This window comes from Clinocottus analis, unplaced genomic scaffold (assembly GCF_023055335.1).
Source record: "Clinocottus analis isolate CAN_PGR_092001 unplaced genomic scaffold, fCliAna1.0.p SCAF_6, whole genome shotgun sequence".
In the NCBI taxonomy this organism is placed as follows: domain Eukaryota; kingdom Metazoa; phylum Chordata; class Actinopteri; order Perciformes; family Cottidae; genus Clinocottus; species Clinocottus analis.
This window is the reverse complement of record NW_027176218.1, coordinates 14,705,876-14,726,699: the sequence shown is the minus strand read 5'-3', so window position 1 is coordinate 14,726,699 and position 20,824 is coordinate 14,705,876. Positions and strand designations below refer to the sequence as shown.

The following is a 20,824-nucleotide window of genomic DNA, read 5'->3' as shown; positions in this document are numbered from 1 at the left end:
CTTAAATAAAATATAATTACAAGTTTCTACAGGATAACAACCCAGCTTTATCTTAAATAAGGTGCTGGAAGTATCAAAAAGCTCAAACTGAGAATATCTATCTGCACGCACTTTAAATACTACGTTTTTTAAATGGGATAATGTTAATGACAAACATTAATAATATGCTATTATATTTGTTGGTTGGTAAAGGGTGAAGCAAAACGTTTTTTCAATGATTATTGAAGGTGCGCTTGACGCTGCATTGGCCTCTGGCTCGTAGGTCAACGTCATAAAAGCGCCATACCTTGTATATTTTAACATACTTAATTTATAGTCAAGGGTTAAACATATAAGTGGAGTAACACTAAGTTAACTCTTCCTAAAAAAACTAAGTATTACATTATTGCTTTGGGGTTAATGGATCACCGGTCTCAGTTAGCGTCAATAGGCAATTCTTAAAATTATTGATCATTTTTTACTAAATAGTCATGCAATATACATATATAATATGAAAAAGTTGTATATTATATTTCCTAAAATACTAAAAAGTCAGCATAGTAAAAATGACTTTTCAGGCAAAGGTCAATTATAACGCTATCATGATGTGTTTATTTGGAATATTTTAAAATGTAGCTTTTGGCATGAAACTTGAATAAGTAAAGCTGTTGTTTTCACAGCACTATAAGAGAGAGAGAAATATGACGACTTTAACATTTTTACACTCGCACCAAGCAGCTTGTAATCTACTAAAAACTGCCACTAATGTCCAGCTTCTTTTCTAATTTAAGCAAATAAATAAAATCACACTCATTTGAATGGTGTGTTTTATGTAAATAACCATTATAGAAGATAAGAACAAAGTAAAAGGATAACATTTAGACTTTTCGACAGTTTACAAGAAAATTGCAATCTCTAGTTGCGTACAACGAAACTGCCCGTGCACACACTTCAGCGCAACTCAGCCGCTGCTTTGTGGGAAGACAGATTGGTGAGTTTAATTTGTTTTGGCAAGATTGTAAAATGTGTCTTGTACACCAGATGACTGTTGAGTTAAGCTGCAATTGTATTGCTTTGTAGCACTTAATATTTTGTATTATTTAAAAACCATACCCTTATGATTTACTCTACTCTTATGTACAAAGAAGGAAAACAAACACAGAGTAACTTAATGAGTTTATTTGTTTCAGCACTGTAGATGCTCACAGTTATTTTATATGGGGATTACATCAGTCAGTTTTGTTCCTGCTCTGTCTAAAGACCACTCTGGTCCTTAGAATCATCAGACGTCCTCGGTGCTGCAAACTTCCCATTTAAAAAAACAGAAAGGAAAGTGAACGATAGGGTATTGCTTTGTGTTTGTGTACTGATATCCCCTCACTGTGTCTCTTCTACCACCAGGTAGACAGAGCAGACATCCAAACCTTCCAGGGAGAGAGGTACAGAGTAAAGGAAGCATCGTTCAAAACTTTGTGCTCAAAATAAGAGGAGGTGGTAGGGAAAGATTAGCGGGATTGAGGGAACAATAAAAAAAGAAGGCCAGAAATAAAAGCAGAGGGGCGAGGGTGGGAGGGGAAGGAGAGGGGGGGGGGGAATAGAGAGGAGATTTAAAACGTTAAAAGGTAATTTTGAGGAGAGAGAATCGATGAAGGCTGAGAGAAGGAGTGAGTTTGGCATGGAACATGAACACTAAAGCCATGCAAAGAAAAGCTCATGTTTGACATGCACACAGCACTACAGACTAAAAGCATAGAGCAGGAATCTCCAGCATGGTTGAGAAGACAATCAACCCCCACAGTTTGTCTGTATATTTACAAATAGAAGAAGTAGATTTGGATCTGTAGAGTCCTTCTCTTCAGGCCCAGCCTACACGCACAATAATATGAAACTGACAAATATCAATAGAAGAGCATATTCCCTCTCCAAAAAGAGGCTAAGTCTACATTCTTAAATTACTGGTAAATGTTTTTTTTTTTCAAGAGTTCCCACAAGTTCTCTTTCCCTCTACAGAGGTCAGGGAAAAAGAGAATTTGTTACTCGATGTTCACATAATTCTGTTAAATGTAGACCAAAACTAAAGAAAAAAAAGTTAATTTTTTTCTTCAAATGTTGCCCCATTTACGAACACACAAGAGGGTAATAAATAACATTCAACTGACCTAACAGCTTTGTTCATATAAATAGCCAAGTTATAATAAATTAGGAAATCAAACAGTGTGATGGAGAAATGTGAATAAATAGGGACAGAAATACAAAAATATCCACAATTGCATTTGTCACGTCATCATTTTTTTGTTCCTCTACTTCTACTGCTGGTAAGTGAGGCTAAGAGAGGTATAAATGGAAAACCAAAGACAAAGTGCTGCAAATAACACAAACAGGAATGTGTTGATCATAATTAGTTCACTCAAACAAGGACATAAATGATCATGTAACAAAAATACACAGAAGAATTTAAAATTACAGTATGTGGCAGGCGCAGGTTCAGCAACCTCACCCTATGGTATCTAAACATAGTGTCACAACTAGACATTTCATTTTTTTATACATAAGAAATGATATCAGTCTGTACAACAGAATAGATCATTCATTTTAAATACCCGAATACCCACCCTCGTCCCTCCCCTCCACCCCAAATAATCATATCATCTCCCCCTCTGCCCTGTTCTGCTCACACCCAGCTCCTCTCTGAAATCACAATTCCAGTTCATTTGCAGCAATAGTGTTAAGTCTAATAAAGTCAGTATCTTAAACCCAGTTTTTCACAAAGTAAGTACATTAAAAAGCAAACAAATACAATCCAGCAAGCATCCGCGTCGGCCGTTTGGGCGTTCCACAAAACCCCTGCCGCTGCTCTCCTCCTCTGAATCAGTTCCTCCACGTCGTCTTTTTGCCGTTGTTCATGTTCTTGTTAATACATCCCAGAGTTTTCTGTGCAAACTGGACCTGTGCATGTAAGCATGTACATGTTTTGTGTGTGTCGTGTCTTCTCGTAAAATACTCGTTGCCATGATGATGAATACTCCTTGAAAGGAAAGGGTAGTGGTTCGGGGAGTGTGCGTCTTTTGTTTCATTGGGATTAGTCGTGCACATGTGTGTGTCTGCGTGTTCCTACGATCGGGGGGGGGGGGGGGGACACAAAAAGGTATTTTCATCTACTTCTACTGATGACTGCCAGAGGTGGAGAAGGGGCGTAGAGGGAGATGAAGGTAGAAGTCGAGATGAAGGGGGTCTGTTTCCATGGTAACCCCCCCCACCACCTTTTTCAGCGCACCTCTAAAAAACCGTCCTCCGTCAACAAACGTCCATCTCTATCGGCATGCTCGGGGGGGTGGAAGGGTGGTCGAGGGAAGGCGAACAGAGCAGGGTGCTGGAGGCGGGGCTTAATAGGTTTTCTGGATAATTCCTGGTATCAGAAACAAGTCAGGTCATCACACAGGTTAGCAGAGCAAAGGTCATAGACGATTAGATGGTTGAAGTAGAGGGGGGGAGGGGAGGATGATGATGGTGGATGCTAACGGGTGATGAGAAAGGGAGCGGAAGGACTGATGTGTGTTTTTCTCATCATGTACTGGAGGTGCAGTATGCCGTTTATAAAATATTACTTTGATTCTCTTAATATATCTCTATCTCTCTATAAATTAGTGTTATACAAAAAGAATGTACATCAATTATTATGTACACCTAGTTATATACATATATTCTCTCTCTCTGTGCCACTGGTTTATAGCGATACTGTGATGGGTTTTAGCACTGGCTCCACTACACAGCCTCTCCGTCTAAGACTCCTCCTGTGTCCCCAAAGATGCCACCGACAACTTGACTCTGTCTCGGCCCGCGGCGGGGCATTTGGTGTCATTATTTTCTGGCTCGTGCCTCCGGACGTGAATGGGCGAGGGGCAGTGCTTGGTGGGCGTGCCAGACGGGTAGGGCACCTGTCCGTTCTTCTCGTCTGAAAAAAGTTGTTTTATTACGTCAAAGAAGTTACTCAACGGGCTGCCTAGATACACAAACGGGGGGAAAAAAAGAGGACAAAAAAAGGGAAGAGAGAGAAGAGAACAAACAAACAAATGAACAGGGATGTTCACAGGACAGAGACGAGGCTACACGTAAGACAGAACAAGCAGAGGCGAGGAGGACCGACAGACACAGCGAGGATGATCGACCATGCACATGTCACAGCACAACCCAGGAATGCACACAAGAGCCATTCAGTCTCAAACTAGAAATAAAGTAAAGAGGCGCTGACCAGAGTCAGCGTAGGCCTCTGTAGCCTGAGACTACGGTAAGCTTCTTCAACTGTGCGATGCAGAAAGAGGAAGCGGGGCGTGTCATCTGTGTGAGTCGGTGCCCAAGCAGTTCGGGACAGCCAGAAGCCGGGCAGATGATGGAAGGTGGACAATGAGAACGCTGGTCGTCTCAAGACAACGTTGACCTTGAAGGATAATGAGTCTGTGTCTCCTCCCCTTTTGCTAAAGCATAACACTGATGTTGAGGCTGTCCGCCTCGTGGCCACTGTAAGAGAAGCACATCTAACACAGTGACGTTTGGAGAGAAGAGACAACCTTTGATCGACCACATTTCCACTCTTCAGTTTGGAGTTTTACACTGCAGCTAACGATTAAACCTGGACAAAGACATCAAACACGCCGGGTGGCTATATCATTGTGCCAACTCTTTGAAGTAAGAAAAAGTCCAGCTCATGCTGCGTGCTGAATAAAATTGGTGAATATGCTAAATAACACAAGTTTATATCTTTCTAACTGCTATTGCTGAGTTTGTGTTTCGTGTGTGCGTCATAAAGTATGCATGCAAATGATCTCCAGCTAAACGCACTCGCTCTTTCTGCAGGGCCCCACTGCAGGTAAAGTGGGAAGGACACAAAACATGAGAAATGGAACAAATAAAGAGTTTTGTTGTTAAGGGCCGTTGCACAGCGCAACTTTGGAAACTCACAAACGTATGTGAATAGATGGCAGAAGATGCAATTTGCACAATAGAGTCCTTTGGGCCGACAAATGAACAGTGACAGCATCGGGCAGGGCTGCTGCACAGACGACAAAACGCACACATTCACACACTGAACCGGAGAGTCCGTTTGTGTATCCGCACCGAAAGACTGTTGGAAAGTGGAATTTCTCCGACTATATGCACATGCTGCCAGTGTGAAGACCGCAGCAATTCGGCAAACTTCATCTCATCGTTTGTGTGTTGCCCATGTGTGTGTCTGTGTGTAGAAGCCGAATGTGCCACAGTTGGCTTCGCCTGCTCCATTATCCTTCTGGAAAAAGGTTGCAGCCAACTTCTTCCAAACGTTCCCTCTTCCCTTCTCATGTGTGTCGACTTTCCCCATTTAGTCACTTCACTCCGCCCAAATCTGCACATTTCCAAAAATGGTTGGAAAACTCATGAATCTTAATGATCTCGGCAGCTCCATAAAACGGAGACGGTGACCTCTAAATGAAGGGTTCTGCTCCGCAGTCCTAAAGTGTGCTACACTCCTTTTATTGTTCCACGCCCTCCCATTGTCTTCCTAAGCTGGGCTCCCAGGTATGCTTCTGTTCAGGGTGATTAAGGGACATAATGACCAAGACTTGATGAAGCCTTTTGTTTGACACACATTGGTATGCAAAGCCAATTTAATTCTTAATTACAGCCAGTGACTTTCTGCAAAGGCCCTGTGGTCAGGTAGCACACAAAGTGTGTTAGGAGGTCACAAGGAAGTAGGGAGGTGGAGGAAATTCAGTTTAACACATTTTTTAATTACTGATAAGTCCACGTTGACCTGTTTTAAGATGTATGTTACGGTGCGCGATACTCTGATGGTGTAAGGGCATGAAATGAATTTAGACGGACAAAATATATGATAGTATATCATTCTATATATTTTGTCATATCCTCAGTATCCTCTATGGATACGTGGTTCTCATATTATACATAGTACAGCAGTGGTTTGGACCTAATGTAATATAATTCATCCTAATTTCAACCTTCAGTCTGTTAATAAGCCTAAACATGAAATATCAGACGTAATTGGTAAACCTAGTGAGGTAAGATAATCACAACAGCTGTGATGACTGCTGTTCATAGCTCAGTGCCAGTGAGAGACATATTGCCTAAAAGCCACAGTGCAAAGATGCAGCTCTCGCTCGCAACTTATGGTAACAGAGCAAAAGCTGTATGATGGCAAGATGTCTGTTCAAAAAAGTCCGACATGGAATTGGAAATGGATTTAAAGGGTTAAAGACACAAACATAGAGACACCGATTTTATGATTCACGCATGAGGTGGAATTGACATCCCAAGAACATAGCACACCTGGTAAAAAAAAACGGAGGTATTTCAGGCCCGTGGCGTTTCCCCATGTGACCAGCAAGTGGAGCTGTTGTCAAGATGATGACGACTGAGACGCACTCACACGGAGCAGAAGAAGGACACGCTAAGAGCAGATGGGGAGGAGTGGGATCCCTATTTCTCTCTTCTTTTCCTTTTTGTCTTCCACACTGTGTGCTGAGCGAAAAGGATGTAGCCACACTGGGAAAAGAATGGACTTATACACGTCCAGTGCCTCAACATCAAGCCCACAACTCATGAGAAGATGGAGGGATATTTAAATAACGTCACAAAGTTCACAGGTGAACGGTTAGGCGGGGATCGAAGTCGCCCGTCAGAGGGTTTCTTTTCTGCTTGGTGCCTTTGGAGGCTGATCAAAAGCCAAAAGAGGCTGGTGGACAAGGGAAAACAGGGGGAGGGGGGGTCCTATTGTACAAGCACCCAGAGAGAGAGAGAGAGAGAGAAAGCAGGTGTGGTGTCACAGTGCAGTGCAGTGCATTGTGGGAGTGCGTTGAGGTGCAGCGGTGTTGCCATGGTGACAAGCTCCGACGATCAGTCTTGGAAGTAGGAGTAACAGAATGCAAATCAGCTTACCCTACCTCCACTCTAATCTTCACTGCCAGGCCAACGAGGCAACATTTGACCCGCAGTCGGTGCTTGAGAGCAACTCCCACCCTTTCATGGCGGCGAGGCGCGGGCATGCAAAGGAAGCCGTTTTGAGAGCCGGAGAGCGGCTCAGCGATTTCAAGCACGGGGGAAGAGGAAGGCAGGATTTAGCTTAGCTTCAGCAGTGAGAGTGGTTCGTGTGGGGGTGGGATGGGCGGATGAGGCGGTGGGAGTAAGGGTGGAGAGGTTTTGGATAAGATTTTGAAGTATTTTTCTTTTGAAAGGAGGAGTTCCTACTCACCAGACAGCTGTTGGACCCCTGGCTGGTCATGCGTGCTTAACAACTGGCTCTGAATCGTCTCCACTACTCGCTTAAAGCGCCGACTGGGTCCTAAACACAGACACACGAATAGGACATACTGGTTGAAAAAACAATCTACAGGTAGCAGCAGAAAGAAAGTAAGGGTGTGCATAGTGTGACTTGAGCTTGAGAAGCTGCAGAGAGCCTCAGATGATACATGGAGGCCAAAGAGTGGTGTTACTGTAAGCCCCTGTTGTATACCTGCTCTATACAGTATGGGACAGGGAACAACCAAGTGCCACTATCAAACTCAATTCAGCTCAAATGTGTGTGTGAGTGAGAAAAAGAGCGAGAGAGAGAGAGCATTCATGTGTTCCTGCAAGACTAAGCATGCACACATGATTGCTTAGTATGTAATCTTGCATAGCCAGACTTCATCTTCTTACACTCAGAGACGTTTGGGGGTAAATCTTATCAAGCATTCAGGATTGCAAGAACATTGAAAAACCTGAGGCAGTCATTCTTTTTGGCAGTGAGTTTAAGACACCCACATTTGAAAGCAGAACTTCTGGTTTATTGGTCGGCTGGATACAAACATAGAATAATTGTATTAGTTTTGAGTGTGACAGCATTTCACTCGACATGGAAGGGATACTTTTCCACACTTTTTAAAGTGAATTTCTCGAGACCTCGGTGAGACGGATAAGATGGAATACTGTTCAAGATCCCATAATGTGTACTGCATGTTTCTCTGCCTGTGATCCATCAGCAGGAAGATCTGAAGGTTGAACATGACCCTTTCTGTCCATTAGAAGAAGGAAGGAATTCAAAAAGAATACCCATTACATCCAACATGGTGCATTGAACTTCTTTTTTACTTTACAAAGAAGATATGGTTCTCTCTCTGAGTAAAACATAGTTAAACTCGTAAAAGTAAAGTAGCCATATTTGCACTCGTTCTTTTATGCCTGAGGGCCCTACTCTCTTCTCCTTGGCTCACAGGCCTGGGGTTCCCACATGTTGGGTCTGCACCTGGTTCACTGTGCCCAATGCATGCAGGATAAGCGGGTAGAGAAAATGAGGGTGAGGACCTTGGTGTGAGATGACAGTGTCCTGACCTGAGAGCAGGGTGAAGGTGACAGAATAGATGCCGTTCTCCTTCGTGGCCGCTGTGCTCTCCGTGTAGGTGATATCCACCTGAAATTTGACCGGCTTCTGGAAGACTGTTGGGCCGGCTGTAGACTTGTACTCTGCTCGGAAACTGGTCTGGGAGATCACACTGTGGCTCAGGCTGGGGATCTGGGAGAAAGAAGAGGACGAGTGAGCAAAGGCAAAATGGACAAAGAAAAAAAAAATGGTAGTATAAAAAAGGTGAGTGATGGGATTATACATAGGGAGCATTGATGTTAAATGTTTTATCCACACCTTGTAAACGACAAGGTGAATACACCCTCATTAAAATACCCTCCACATACTACAAGCCACAGTTGGAACTCCAAGGAGATTAATGCCTCGGGGAGTAGCCATGCATGCCAGGGAGACTTAAGATAATGTAATCTTGAGTCATCCAAAAACATTGCACTCTCCCACCTAAAATGAATTTGTATGCCCAATGAACAGGTGAGCTCTGAAATCGTCACGTTTCGCCATAGTGCTGGAGAGGGTTTGACATTCCATTAATACGAGTGTGCCGAGAGGTATAATTCCACTGATTCAGGTGCCAATCTCCTGTCTGGAATACCAGCTAGCATAATCCAGAGGGGAAAAGAGCTACCTCCAGGGATGGGGAAACAGATTTGACATTGACCTGCACTGGCAGAGTTTGCATTTACTTAGACTTTATTAAATTTAACTGGGGTGAGAATAGGTTTTGTTCAATTATGTAAACTGAATATCAACCCACTGCCGAGCTTTGTTGATACAGATTCTGCCGCGCTTACTAGGAAACCCTGATTACAAAACACCCCACACACCCAGATACAATTCACACTATCTCTCAATTTCTCTCACTACACATCCAAATATACACTTAAACACACACACAAATGCTCAATAAACGGGATAGAGGGCAAAGCATCTATATGCTAATGATCAATGCTCTCTGTTGATTTTCTATTGACCTCAAGTGAGTCTGCAGTCAGAAAGAAAATAGAAGCACTGAACACAAGTAGTTTACTGAATTGCTACATAAATCAGAAGCATGTTAGCAAACATTCAGAGAGAGCCTGCCGCATAGCATTTCCAACCACCAGTGCTGTTAGAAAAGGCAACGTCCGGCAACAGCCAACAGATGCACAGGAAATGCTGCCGCATATTCAGATTTACAAAGAAAAGTTGTGGCGCAGGGATCTGCTGGGAGTAGAGGCAGGGATGAAGTGAGGAAGACACTGTGAGTGTGTACCGAGAGAAAGGCTTGAACGATGTCTGCCTTGATGGAGCTAAGAGGCTTGTCTTTGATGACAATGAAGATCTGCTCCTCTTTTTCCAGGTTGATGAAGTTACCAAACCAGGATTTTTTGGCAAGTCTGTAAGGAAAATACAGAAAGAAAAAAAAGAAGATTGTCAGCTGTACATTTATATTGTATTGTCTTCCTTTTGCTCCTTGTTAAAACCCACCCATCAAACCATCCTTAAAAACGAAGAGCTGGTGAACAGTTCCCTTTCTCTCGCTCTCTCTCGCTCTCTCTCTCTTTCTCATTCTCTCACTCAATCGCTGCAGCTCTGGGAAAACGGAAAGGAGCAACCAGAGGATACCCTGAGGGAAATAAGCTAAGACTGCAGGGGGAAAAAGTTTTCTGAAACTTCACCTTTTATGCAACAAGGTATGTGTTAATGCATGTGTATGTATGATGTAGAGATAATTGAGCCTCTATGTGAGCAGAACATAGGTCCAGAAGGTTTGAGGTAGATGAATTCACCACTGGCCCAGGTATACTTACACCCACTAATAAGCCATATGGGTTCTGTGACATATTAATATGTTATGAGATTCTTAAAAATGATGATGGATTTGCTAGAATCAAACTTCAGCACAAAGAGAAACACTCCCCTAAAAATAAATACTTCCATAATGTTATGTTTGCAGTGACAAATTATTCTGCAATAAGAAGCCTTAAAACAGCTGGTGTGTGACTGTCTTTAAATATGATCAAGCCTATTCCAGCTGAGAAGGTCTTTTCCAGCCATCTCCCCAACTCCTTCCAGCCAGGATGTTCTTCTCAGCCAGGTGGAAATGGCCAAACCAGAGAGCCAGCGAACCAAACAGGCATATCTAGGCCAACTTTGAGTTATCAGGCCCCTGGGAGCGCAACAACATCACACATGTTACCTTACCTCTCTCATAACCAAACCAATACCTCCTGCTACTGCTTCTCCAGCCCACACCAGACCTGAGGTCATTACATGGAACTCGACAGGCACAAATCAAACATTCATGGATGTAACACTTTCCAAATCATCATGCTATCAGGAACTAGCCTGTTTGAGCCCACGACTGAGGGGATGGCCAGCTATGCATAGTTATGAAAGTGGTGGTATAGTATCTACTCACTCTGGGGAAGACTCTGGTGTGAGGCTGGACATCTCCTCTTGTGTGGGAACTGTGGAAGCAAGGTTAAAGTTCATAAAAAGGTAGAAGGGTGACACAGTTTAAAAGTTTACTATGAAAATGTTAAATCTGCTGGAATATTAGTACCTTGAAGTTTCCTGCGGTGGAAGCGTGGTGAGCCCAGAAAACTGTTCTTGATGGAGTTGAGGCGTGTCCTCCAAGGCATGCCTCCGATGGAAGGGCTGGGGGGCGGCGTGGGGGTGGGGGTCCCGGCCGGGCTGTCCTTGGGAGTGTGCACCGGAGTGCCCTTTGGGGTGGGGAGGGGGCTGCCTCGAGGGGAAGGGTGAGGTGTAACCTGTATGAGCGGGATAGATTTGGGCGGGTATTCAGAGAATGAAGAAAGCACTGGCACCACAGGGTGGAAGTGGTGCAACCGGATGGGCGACAGGGGCACCGCTGGACTGAAGGTCACAGAGAGCTGGGGGTTGGCAGTAAAATTGGACCGGCGTACCTGGGGGCTATTTGGGAATGGAGCACTGGAGATGAAGGATGGGGAGAAGGGTGACGGTGAGGATGGAGAAGTAGGGGTTGGGGGCACCGAGGAAGAGGGCGGCTGTGATGGGAGTTGGCAGGGACTTGATGGCTCCGATTTGGCCGCAGATGCTGGATCTGAAGTTTCGGGGAGCGGGTTGGATCGTGTGGCCTGGAGGGGCTTGGGGATAACTTTGGGCTTGGTGGGGAGCGTCTGCGTCTTGTTGAGTGCTGCCGGCAGGGGCTCACTGTTTGGAGCGAGTGAATTTGGGGTGGAGATACGGGGCCCTGTGCGACTGGGGGTGGGCTCAGGGGATGCGCAGGGGCTTGTGTTGGGGGACTGCGACAAGTCTGGGGACTGAGGCGGTACACAGAACTTTCTGACAGGCTGGAGTGAGAGAACACAGTGTGAAGACACGCAGCACGATACAGCCAAGGGCCAGAGCAGGTGGAGAGGGAGAAGAAAACAAAGCAACACGAAGGGACACGTGCAGGCAGACAAGCACATAGGTAAGGCAAGACAGAAACGTGTAGCAAAACACACAACCACACATCCAGAAGGAAGAGGCAGACAAAGAATATGGAGGCAGGTAAGATGTGTGCATACACGGGGGAGAAGGAGGCATTAACAGAAAAGAAAGACAGAAAAAACAGAAACATGCAGTTAGACCATTCAGTGACTTGTGTCAAAAGAAAACATAAATGAAATGAACAGCAAGCATTACACACGATTAAATGAAAAATACAAAAGAGTAAACGATGGATTTAATGTAAAACATACAGGGCTCTGCTGGCAGAGAAAAGCAAGCAGACACTGACACGTGTGAGAGACAAAAGGCCAGCTGTGAGAGAAGTTTCAGGAGGAACACCACCATGGTTTCTCTGCTGTAAAGTTTATTGATCTGTTTGATTTGTAATTGTAAAATGGCAGCCACAATGGTGCACTGATAAACTATTCCTCCCCTTTTTTCAGACACAAATCTGAGAAAATAACCCCACACGGAGCATCTCCTTGAGAGCACAAGCCAGGCTTTGGGAGGTCTAAGTAATCTATTTCCCTTTCAGATCAGCCTGACAGAACCTGTGTGGCGCGAGGAGCTTGTTTTAGGATCCTGCCTAATCCCGAGCCTTTTCAGGTTAGTCAGCTGGAAAAGTTTACCACAAGCTCCCCAGCTCTTAGCAAAACAAGTTGGATTTTCAGAAGCATTCCTGGAGCTGGATTTCCAAAGAGCTCAGACCACAGAAAGCAAAAGCAGGGATAATACGCAGATAGGCTAGAGAGAGAAGAAGCTTTTAGGAGAAGGTACTGTGAGTCTCTCGAGGAAGTTCATTAGCATGTTTTACTTAACAGAAATATCCAACGATATAGACACATGTAAAGTCTAAATGAACCCTGGATAAGAGGAGCTTATCATAGTGAATCCCTGCTGACACAAAACACAAAGGTAGATCTGAACTGTGAATTAAAGCTCAAGGTAAGAAAAAATAAACGTTATCTCAGACTAATAATAAAGAGGAAAAGTCCATCATATTGCATGTGCGGAAAGGTACAGTGATAACACTTTTATCATTAATGTATGCATTAATCAGAAGCATCGGCGATGTAGCTGTAGCGAGCGTCTTTATTTCCTTATGTGGAGATAAACAGCAAAAATATGAGATCAGCAGGAGTTGGATGAATCTAATCACTGAACATTAACAACTAGATACACAAGAACTGGGTTCAACAGGTGTGTGTTGCCAAGTGTGTGTGTGTGTGTGTGTGTGTGTGTGTGTGTGTGTCTGAAAGTACATAGAGGGTCATGACTTACCCGTGGGCTGCTGAGTGGGCTGGTGGAGAGGCCAGAGGAGGCTCCACTAATAGACCGAGACCTGTGGCACAAACACGCAGGGACAGAGGCAATTTGTTGGATCAGCATGTGTACCTGTTACAGGTTTCAACACAGGTGGATGTGAGAGCTTGGAGGTCACATATTGCACACAGTTAGAAAGCACCACACAGTATATGTCACCAATCATACCAAGCACAGTAGTAGCTATCAAGCCCTTTGCAAGCACAACAGCTATTCACACAAAGACAATAAAAGCATGGAAACACAGTAAAAGCACCGACTTGACAAGATACATGACTAGCATTGACGAGGAGCGATTGGTCTCAAACCAATTAAGCTCACACTTTGGTTTTCAAATATGCTGATATGACTGCAGCTTCTCCCGCGAATTTGTAGGTTGCCTTCCACAGAATTAGCATTCAAATTAGATCTCCGACCCGTCTAAAGTCTGGTCATAAAACAAACCTGCTGAGTTTTAGGCCTTAGCACTGGATCAGTAGAAAATATCTTGAGGGAGGAAATGAAGTGGGACATTTGGTTGAGTGCCATTTGTCATGTTCTTTTCCCCCGCAGATGCCGTCAATAACCCCTATGAGCAGAGCCCTGCTCAGAAATGAACAATCACGGGACAATCTGTCTCCATCAAGTGCCCACGCACACATGCACAACACATACACAACGCACACAAACAGAGCCTGTCAACACTTGGAAACACCAGCTGCTCACTGTCACAACACTGTTTCTTTTTGTCATTCAATCTAACAATACCCCTCTCCCCCCTCTTTTGCTTTTAGCATTGATGCATTTGTGAACATGTGGCCAAGCCTCCAGATCCTTTGTCTCTCTTTGAAAGGATAAAGACACTACAAGTAGTATTTCTTCAACTTGCTTGGTTGTAGATGAAGACCTCACGGACAAATGTGAGGCGAGGATGAGGGGGTCTAGGTGCGATGCGGGAAGGAGAGAGGAATGCAAGAATGAAGGATGGGAGAGAGGGGTAGAGTAATGGAGACTGATGTTCATTCCTTGTGCTGGAGCAGTCCCACAGGACCACAGAGGCATCCACACATGGACACAAAAAACTGTGTACACGCTCACCGCTAGTAGCCATAAAAATGATACCGGTGCTGTCATAACAAGCCCAGATTAAGATCTATATATATCAATCTCCTAAAAAGTAGAAGCAGTTATTTGGGTTCAGCAACCCATCTCCTGTGAGCATTACATTTACAACCACCACAAGAAATAACTGATACTGGAGCAGGAATATTACTCCTGAGAGACCCAGACACACAAACAGAACAGAAGGGAGGCCACAGCTACAATGAGAGGAAAATATAGAAACACCCACTCTCAGGCTATTTTTGCAATTCTCTCAGTGCCCCTTCTGTGAGTGAATACATCACACACACTCACGAGTAGGCGTCAGACCACGTTGGCTAGGATTTCTTGTTTAAGAGAACAGTCGACCAGACAGTTGATATAAATTACATTTAAATCTGTTAAATCCACTGAGACGTGCCTATAGTCAATCACACTTCATCTAAACATGGCCAAAACACAGCGTCCTCGGGCCATCATGAGCATATTGATAGAGGCACTCGGTATCTGGTAATGTTGGACCTGCAGTTCCATAAAGCTAATGTTACAGATGGCAATACGGTACATCAACGGGCTGTCAGAGGCTCACTGTTGCTTCGGAGAAATGATTCTTTTTTGTTGACGAGTGTTTTATTCATAGTGAACAGTGGACACAATGTAAGTAATATGTCATCATCTATCATATAGTAACAAAGAGGCCATGTCATTACATTGGTAGCAGAGGAGATGCTGAAGCCAGCTACTGTAAGCCTGCTGTGCTCCTGTGTATTCTCGCTTTGTAGGGTCAGTTACAAACATTACCTCATCACAAAAACCATGCTCTCAAGTAGTATCTAGTCCGACAGAAGGTTAAAGTTTTATTTGCCCAAGTTCTGAGAGATTTAGTTTTGCAGAGATGTCTGCCTCCACCCAAAAAACAATTAATGTGAGTGGAATTGTTTTTTGTGGTTCTCCCAGCATTTAAAAGTAAAACTTAAAAACCCATAAAGCAACTGCTCTTTCCAGATACAATATCCAATTACTCTGTACTTCACAGAACACACTGTCAACTGTTTTCATATCGGACTGCTTTGTCGTGAGACAGCCGTTTCAATGAGAACTGTTCATACTGGGGTTTGAGGATGCACACACTGCTATTGAATTCTTCAACACCGAGAGCATCACTGGTCCAATATACCTCAGTCCCATAATTAAGTATATCCATTTTGTTATTTTAGACCTCTACTTCACTATGTTTCAGAGGGAGATATTGCACTTCTTACACCAGAATATTTATTTGACAGCTACAGTTAGTATTTTTACTAAATGCAATATTTTTTTTTACATATAATATAGTCATTTTACATTATTTAAGTGCAACTTTTACTTGAGTAGAGGATTTAAATACTTCCTCTTCACCACTAGTGACCACCACAAAATAAATGTAATTCCCATCTCATGAAGGGATATCTCACCTGGACAAATAAAACTAAAACTATATGCATTGCAAGATGGCAATGATAACACATGTAACCCTTACACCCATACATGTGAGTTTAATGGCATATATGTGGGGCCACTCATTCATATCTTCCTTTTTTTCCCCATTTAGTACTTAAGATAACATTTCCCATCAGCGCGTTTTGGAATGAGGCCCATGTCCTCAGTGTGTGACCATCGGCTGCGTCGGAGTCCCATCCAAAGCACTGGGTCTAATGTTGGTCTGTGGGAGATGGAACAAGTACAAAGGCTTCTGGGATGAGAGCATGGACAGAAATAAAACAAAAGTGAAGCAAAATGTAAAGGATGGTGCCAGGAGTCAAACAGAGAACAAATAACACTGCCAGAGCCGAAACACAAGGCTACTGCTCTGCTAGCGGGACTTAAGTCAGGTGGAGAAAATTCCCTATTTCTCATTCTCCCGTCTCTGTATTAATTTTCTTCTGCCAATGGAGTATGTAGAGTAGATATTCATATAGATCAACACATTTCCTTTTCCTGAGCCCTGACAACTACCGGAGGACTTGTGCATTAATATTCACAGCTCAGCATCTCAAATTGCTAAATGTAGTAAGACCCTTGATGTAGACATCGGTGGTAAAGGTGCTTTATTTGTGCTCATTTGAGCCTCTTAAATAAATTAGAGTCAACAATTAGCATGAGAGCCTGACTTATTAATACTGCTCCGACTAACCCAACACATTCAAACTGCATGAAGCAACTAGAGCAGATCTGTAAAGAGAAAAAAAAAATCAATTGATATTCTCTTCTTCACACTGCAGCACTTTTCCATATTTCATTTACATATCATTAACCTCCCTTCATTTCTCCTGGCATGTTGTTAAGATTTAAAATTAAATCAGTGGGATTTCTTGGGCTTTGAGTTCAGCTTAAAATGTCTTTTTATGATACTTTGGGGTGTATAAAGGAGGAAGTGGACATTTCCGTGAGAATATCTCCATGTGTTTCTCTCTGCGACGTGGCTACTGCAGCATTTATCCCAAATCTATTCAATTATACTTCACAGAAGCAGTCAAATCATCAATCACATGTATGAAAATGCAGTCTGGGCATTTGATCGGATTATTACTGCCTACATGAGATATGTGAGGCAAAATGTTGGATAGGAATTGAGGTTCAGGCATTTTCGTTGTGTAATTTTAGATAAAACCGTTTCCCCCCCTCTTCCATCATTTGCGCTGGTGGAAATGTATCCTGTCAAAACACGTTTCAAAGTCAGTCCTCTCTCTGACACCCTCTGATCTGAAGTTCTACGAATCTTCTGTGCTGTCGACAAAAGTTTGCTGTCGGGGAAAGATAAGGTTAGGTTCAGAGAAAGTCAGTCAAATCATTGGACGTTATTCTGTTACGCATGTGCTTCCACAACGCCATCGCCGATAAACACACACACAAGCACGCACATGATCAAACAAAGCGCATACAAGGATGTGATAAAAGGCAAAAAAGTTACACAGATGCTTTGTTACCAACATCTTTTTCCCCCCACCGATCAGCTGGAGAGCCGCGAATTGCAGTGGAGGGGAAAGCAACATAAAGCGAGGGAGAGACTTGATTTGATTTGGAGGCGGATGGATTGTGGTAAAGGAATCCCCCCCGCCTCAAACCCAATGATAGGAAGCCAGACAGAGAAAAACTAGCAGCATTTCTACATTAGCATAGCAATTCCATACAAACAGAGGAAGGGGGGGAGGAGGCGGGGCGTTTGGTACTAAAGGTCAGCTGCACACAAGGAACCACAGCAGAGGGGGGGGGGAGGGGGGAAGGGTGAGAAAGAGAGAAAGAGAGAAAGATAAAAGAGGGGGAGCCCCTGAAATAAATTTGGGTGGAGGACTATAAACACTAAAAACAAACACACTGATTTAAAGTAGCACAGAGGAAAGATGCAGCGGAGCTTTTGAAATGACTGGAGCTGCTCATATATGTAGGATACAGACAACCCTATTTCATATGCTGCTGTCCGCAGATGTGACTTTTTATTGAGATTCATCGAAGTCAACTTAAAGGTCCTGCTTCAAGTATAGGTTGTCACAACTGTTTTTGCAGTGCCCTTTATGATGTTTGCCATTCAGTAGTGTGCGATCTTTGAACTGTTGTTTTCTGTTTTGGAAAGCATTTTTTATGGTCAATAAAGTCATTGCAAACTGGCCTATTTTAAAACGACTGCCTTGGCTGAAATAGGTGAGCCAGAGTGAAGGGCAGAAGGTAGCGTCTGAACTAATGCAACCTTTAAATGAAGAAAGAAATAAGACTGGGATCGCCTGAAGGGATGAAGGAGCGGAGGAAAGCCGATGAAACACGGGGAGATGAATGTTAAAGTAAAATTCAGAAGCACCAGAGAACAGAAAGAATTAAGCAGAAGTGTTTAGAGGTGGGAGCTCCTGAAAATGATTTAAAACTTCCGAAGTGGCTTCCCCCAGTAAAATGAGGTGGAAAATAAATCCTGGATATTTTGTTGTTGGCAAAGGGCTACGGTGAGGAGTTATTAATGCATCTGACAATTTATATCTACATTTTTTTTAAATCTATAGAATATATGCTCTCGCTGCCTCTGCATTTACGTCCCAGGCCTCGAAAACGCTTTTTGCAGCACTCTGCCAATCTGCCTATCATTAGGCAGATCAGGTTATCACCCCCTCAGATTCAATCTTACCCGCTGTCACAAATGTCATTGCCTCTGAGCAGAAATATGTCGTGTGATGATATATTGCTTGTTGAAATAAGATGGGGAAATAGATTTTAAATCAGTCTGCTGTGCCTTGTGGGTGTGTAGTTCTGGCTTGACTTCCACATTTCTAAAATAGAAAAATGGAGAAATGTTCAGCATCCGGAGAAAGTGGGACACAGTATGGGAGAACTGATTATCAATGCATCCAGATTATAAAAAGAGGAAATAATTGAGCCAAGACCAGAAAAGGGGGGGTTGTAGATATTCAAGCTCTGACTTATAGATGCACTGTGTTACTCCATTTGAAAATTAAGTAAATTGCGAGAGTTATGTCAATTTTTAGCAATTGCCACCCCAAAACGGTTGACACTGTTTAGACCCAGCTTCTTTCCTTTTGAAGATGAGTTATTGATTTAATAAAATAGACTTGTGGAGCCGCCACATGCAGCATACATCACCATTTAAACGAAGCATCCTTTTAACAGAAAGCACCACTGCATCTTTCTGCTGCCGTGGAATCTCTCCTTGCGTAGCGGGGCGAGACACAGAGCAAGAGGAGGTGAACGAGTGAGGGGTGAGTGGCAAGTGAATACCTTTCTTCTTTGCTGCGTTTTGTACTGGCGTCAGGAATATCCAAGCTTTTACTGTACACTGATTTACTACAGTGAGACAGGAGACAAAGCGAGCAGAGCGTCAGTCTCTGTGGATGTTTGTCCACAATCTAGCCGGCTGACACCAGAGCCACAGCCAGTTAGACCTGCTCTAACACCACTGGGCTGCGAGATCCTCCACACACACACACTCATTTGTACACACACACACACACACACACACACACACACACACACACACACGCACGCACACAGCTACTGCATGTCTATCTCCATTTGTTCATTTGAAAATTGTATAGACTTTTTCTGTTCACCTCCATGCGTACCTCTGTCCATGCTGTGTCATGTCGATAGCCCTCCTTGCCGGTACGGGCGAGCCTCCGTCTGTGACACTGAGCACCTCCATGGACTTCCTCTCGGGTCTCCTCTTGCCGTGACGGTTCAACATGGGGGAGTCCACCCGCTTCTTTGGGGGATCTGTGTGAGTCAGTGAAACAGATCGATTCAGAATCAACACAACTTAAATGACGTCTCTGCCCGTTAATGCGGCCGTTTCTAAACATCCAGCGTTTTGGTGCATTGCTTAAGTGCGTGAGCGTTTGAGTGATGTTCGGAGCTGATCACATTGGCATGTTCACTAATAATGAATAAGGAATGGTTTCCTCCCAGATCTTGAACTAATGGCCACCCTATTGACTGTATCACATTCACTGAAGAGGAAGTCTATTAATCAAAATCTTGGTATCTACCAGCACACAAACACATGCAACACACACACTTCTGTGCATCACACTCCTATTGCAGTGCTTGTGTTGTCAGAAAATAACTCTGGCAGAAGTCTAAGTAGAGCATCTTTGTCTCTGCTCAGATTTCCGTGGGTGGAAATCTGTGCTGCGCTGTGGCGGAGGAACGGAAGAATACCTTTTTTTGATGAGTTAATATCTGAACCGAAGCAGTCGCGGCTGACAGTTATTCAAATATGGCCAATTGACATCTTCAATTTCTGTTATTATATTTCATTCAGAAGTTTATTTCAACAAACAGAAGACAAAAATTCGACTGGAGAGCACCACTACCGGAGCTGATCCAATTTCCTCTGAACGAGGAAAACATTGCAGAACAGTTCAGATCCTCGAAGCATTTATGAGTTACCTTTTTGAAGTACTTATTCTTGTTTAAATTGGCTTGCTTTGTCTGTATATCAACAACTTGATTAAAAGCCGTTAAAAGTTTAAGAAATAAGTCACAGAAATGTGTTTACTGATTTTCTCCTGCTATGATGTTTTCTGGAATTGTTTTCATATCCTACAATGTTACATTCTTAATCTGCACTCGTCTCTTCAGTCTCACCAATCTCGTTGCGAGGGGGTAGGTTCTGGTCCTCCTGGCTGGGATACCGCTCCTTACGGTCCAGTAACAGGAAGTAGATCATCTTTTCTTGGTTGTCACTGCAAAGCGGAGACAATACAAAGTCTACTGAGACATATGGAAATGAATAAAAAGTGGATTTGAACATGCTGGGTCATTTCAAACACAAACATGTAAAGATTACTCGAGGCATCAGGCATCCATATACATTTGTGCAAAAGCAACAAAAAAAAAAATCAGAACAACCATCATTATGATTAACATCCTTTAATCTTTTTGGGTTCTTTGTGAAACTGCCACTAAAACGTCTCCATTAAAAGAAAAGTTTAGTTTTACAGCTCATTAAGCCATATTATAATATTCTGCATACATTTGTCAGGATGAATCTCCATATGCAGAGTCTACGAGTAAGTTTATGAAAGTATCAAAACATTATGAGTTCATCCTTTA

At 43.3% G+C, this 20,824-nt stretch overlaps 1 protein-coding gene across 7 annotated transcripts in view; it reads right to left on the bottom strand.

Moving 5' to 3' along the window:
* Positions 1 to 1,160: 1,160 nt before the first annotated feature.
* The window catches only part of brsk2a (BR serine/threonine kinase 2a), a 146,690-nt gene continuing 127,026 nt past the window's right edge, over positions 1,161 to 20,824 (bottom strand). Inside the window, exons 11-20 of one of the 7 annotated variants that reach the window (XM_068602786.1) lie at positions 20,357 to 20,454; positions 19,321 to 19,483; positions 18,989 to 19,054; positions 13,109 to 13,169; positions 10,914 to 11,121; positions 10,770 to 10,818; positions 9,621 to 9,744; positions 8,338 to 8,518; positions 7,220 to 7,309; positions 1,161 to 3,931 (exon numbers count right to left, since the gene is read on the bottom strand). In XM_068602786.1, the coding sequence (XP_068458887.1) occupies positions 3,759 to 3,931; positions 7,220 to 7,309; positions 8,338 to 8,518; positions 9,621 to 9,744; positions 10,770 to 10,818; positions 10,914 to 11,121; positions 13,109 to 13,169; positions 18,989 to 19,054; positions 19,321 to 19,483; positions 20,357 to 20,454 (1,213 nt within the window). In that variant the 3' untranslated portion in view covers positions 1,161 to 3,758. Of the gene's footprint in view, positions 3,980 to 7,219; positions 7,310 to 8,337; positions 8,519 to 9,620; positions 9,745 to 10,769; positions 10,819 to 10,913; positions 11,122 to 13,108; positions 13,170 to 18,988; positions 19,055 to 19,320; positions 19,484 to 20,356; positions 20,455 to 20,824 lie in introns of all 7 variants that reach the window. The other 6 variants (XM_068602789.1, XM_068602785.1, XM_068602784.1 and 3 more) reach the window with 6 other exon arrangements.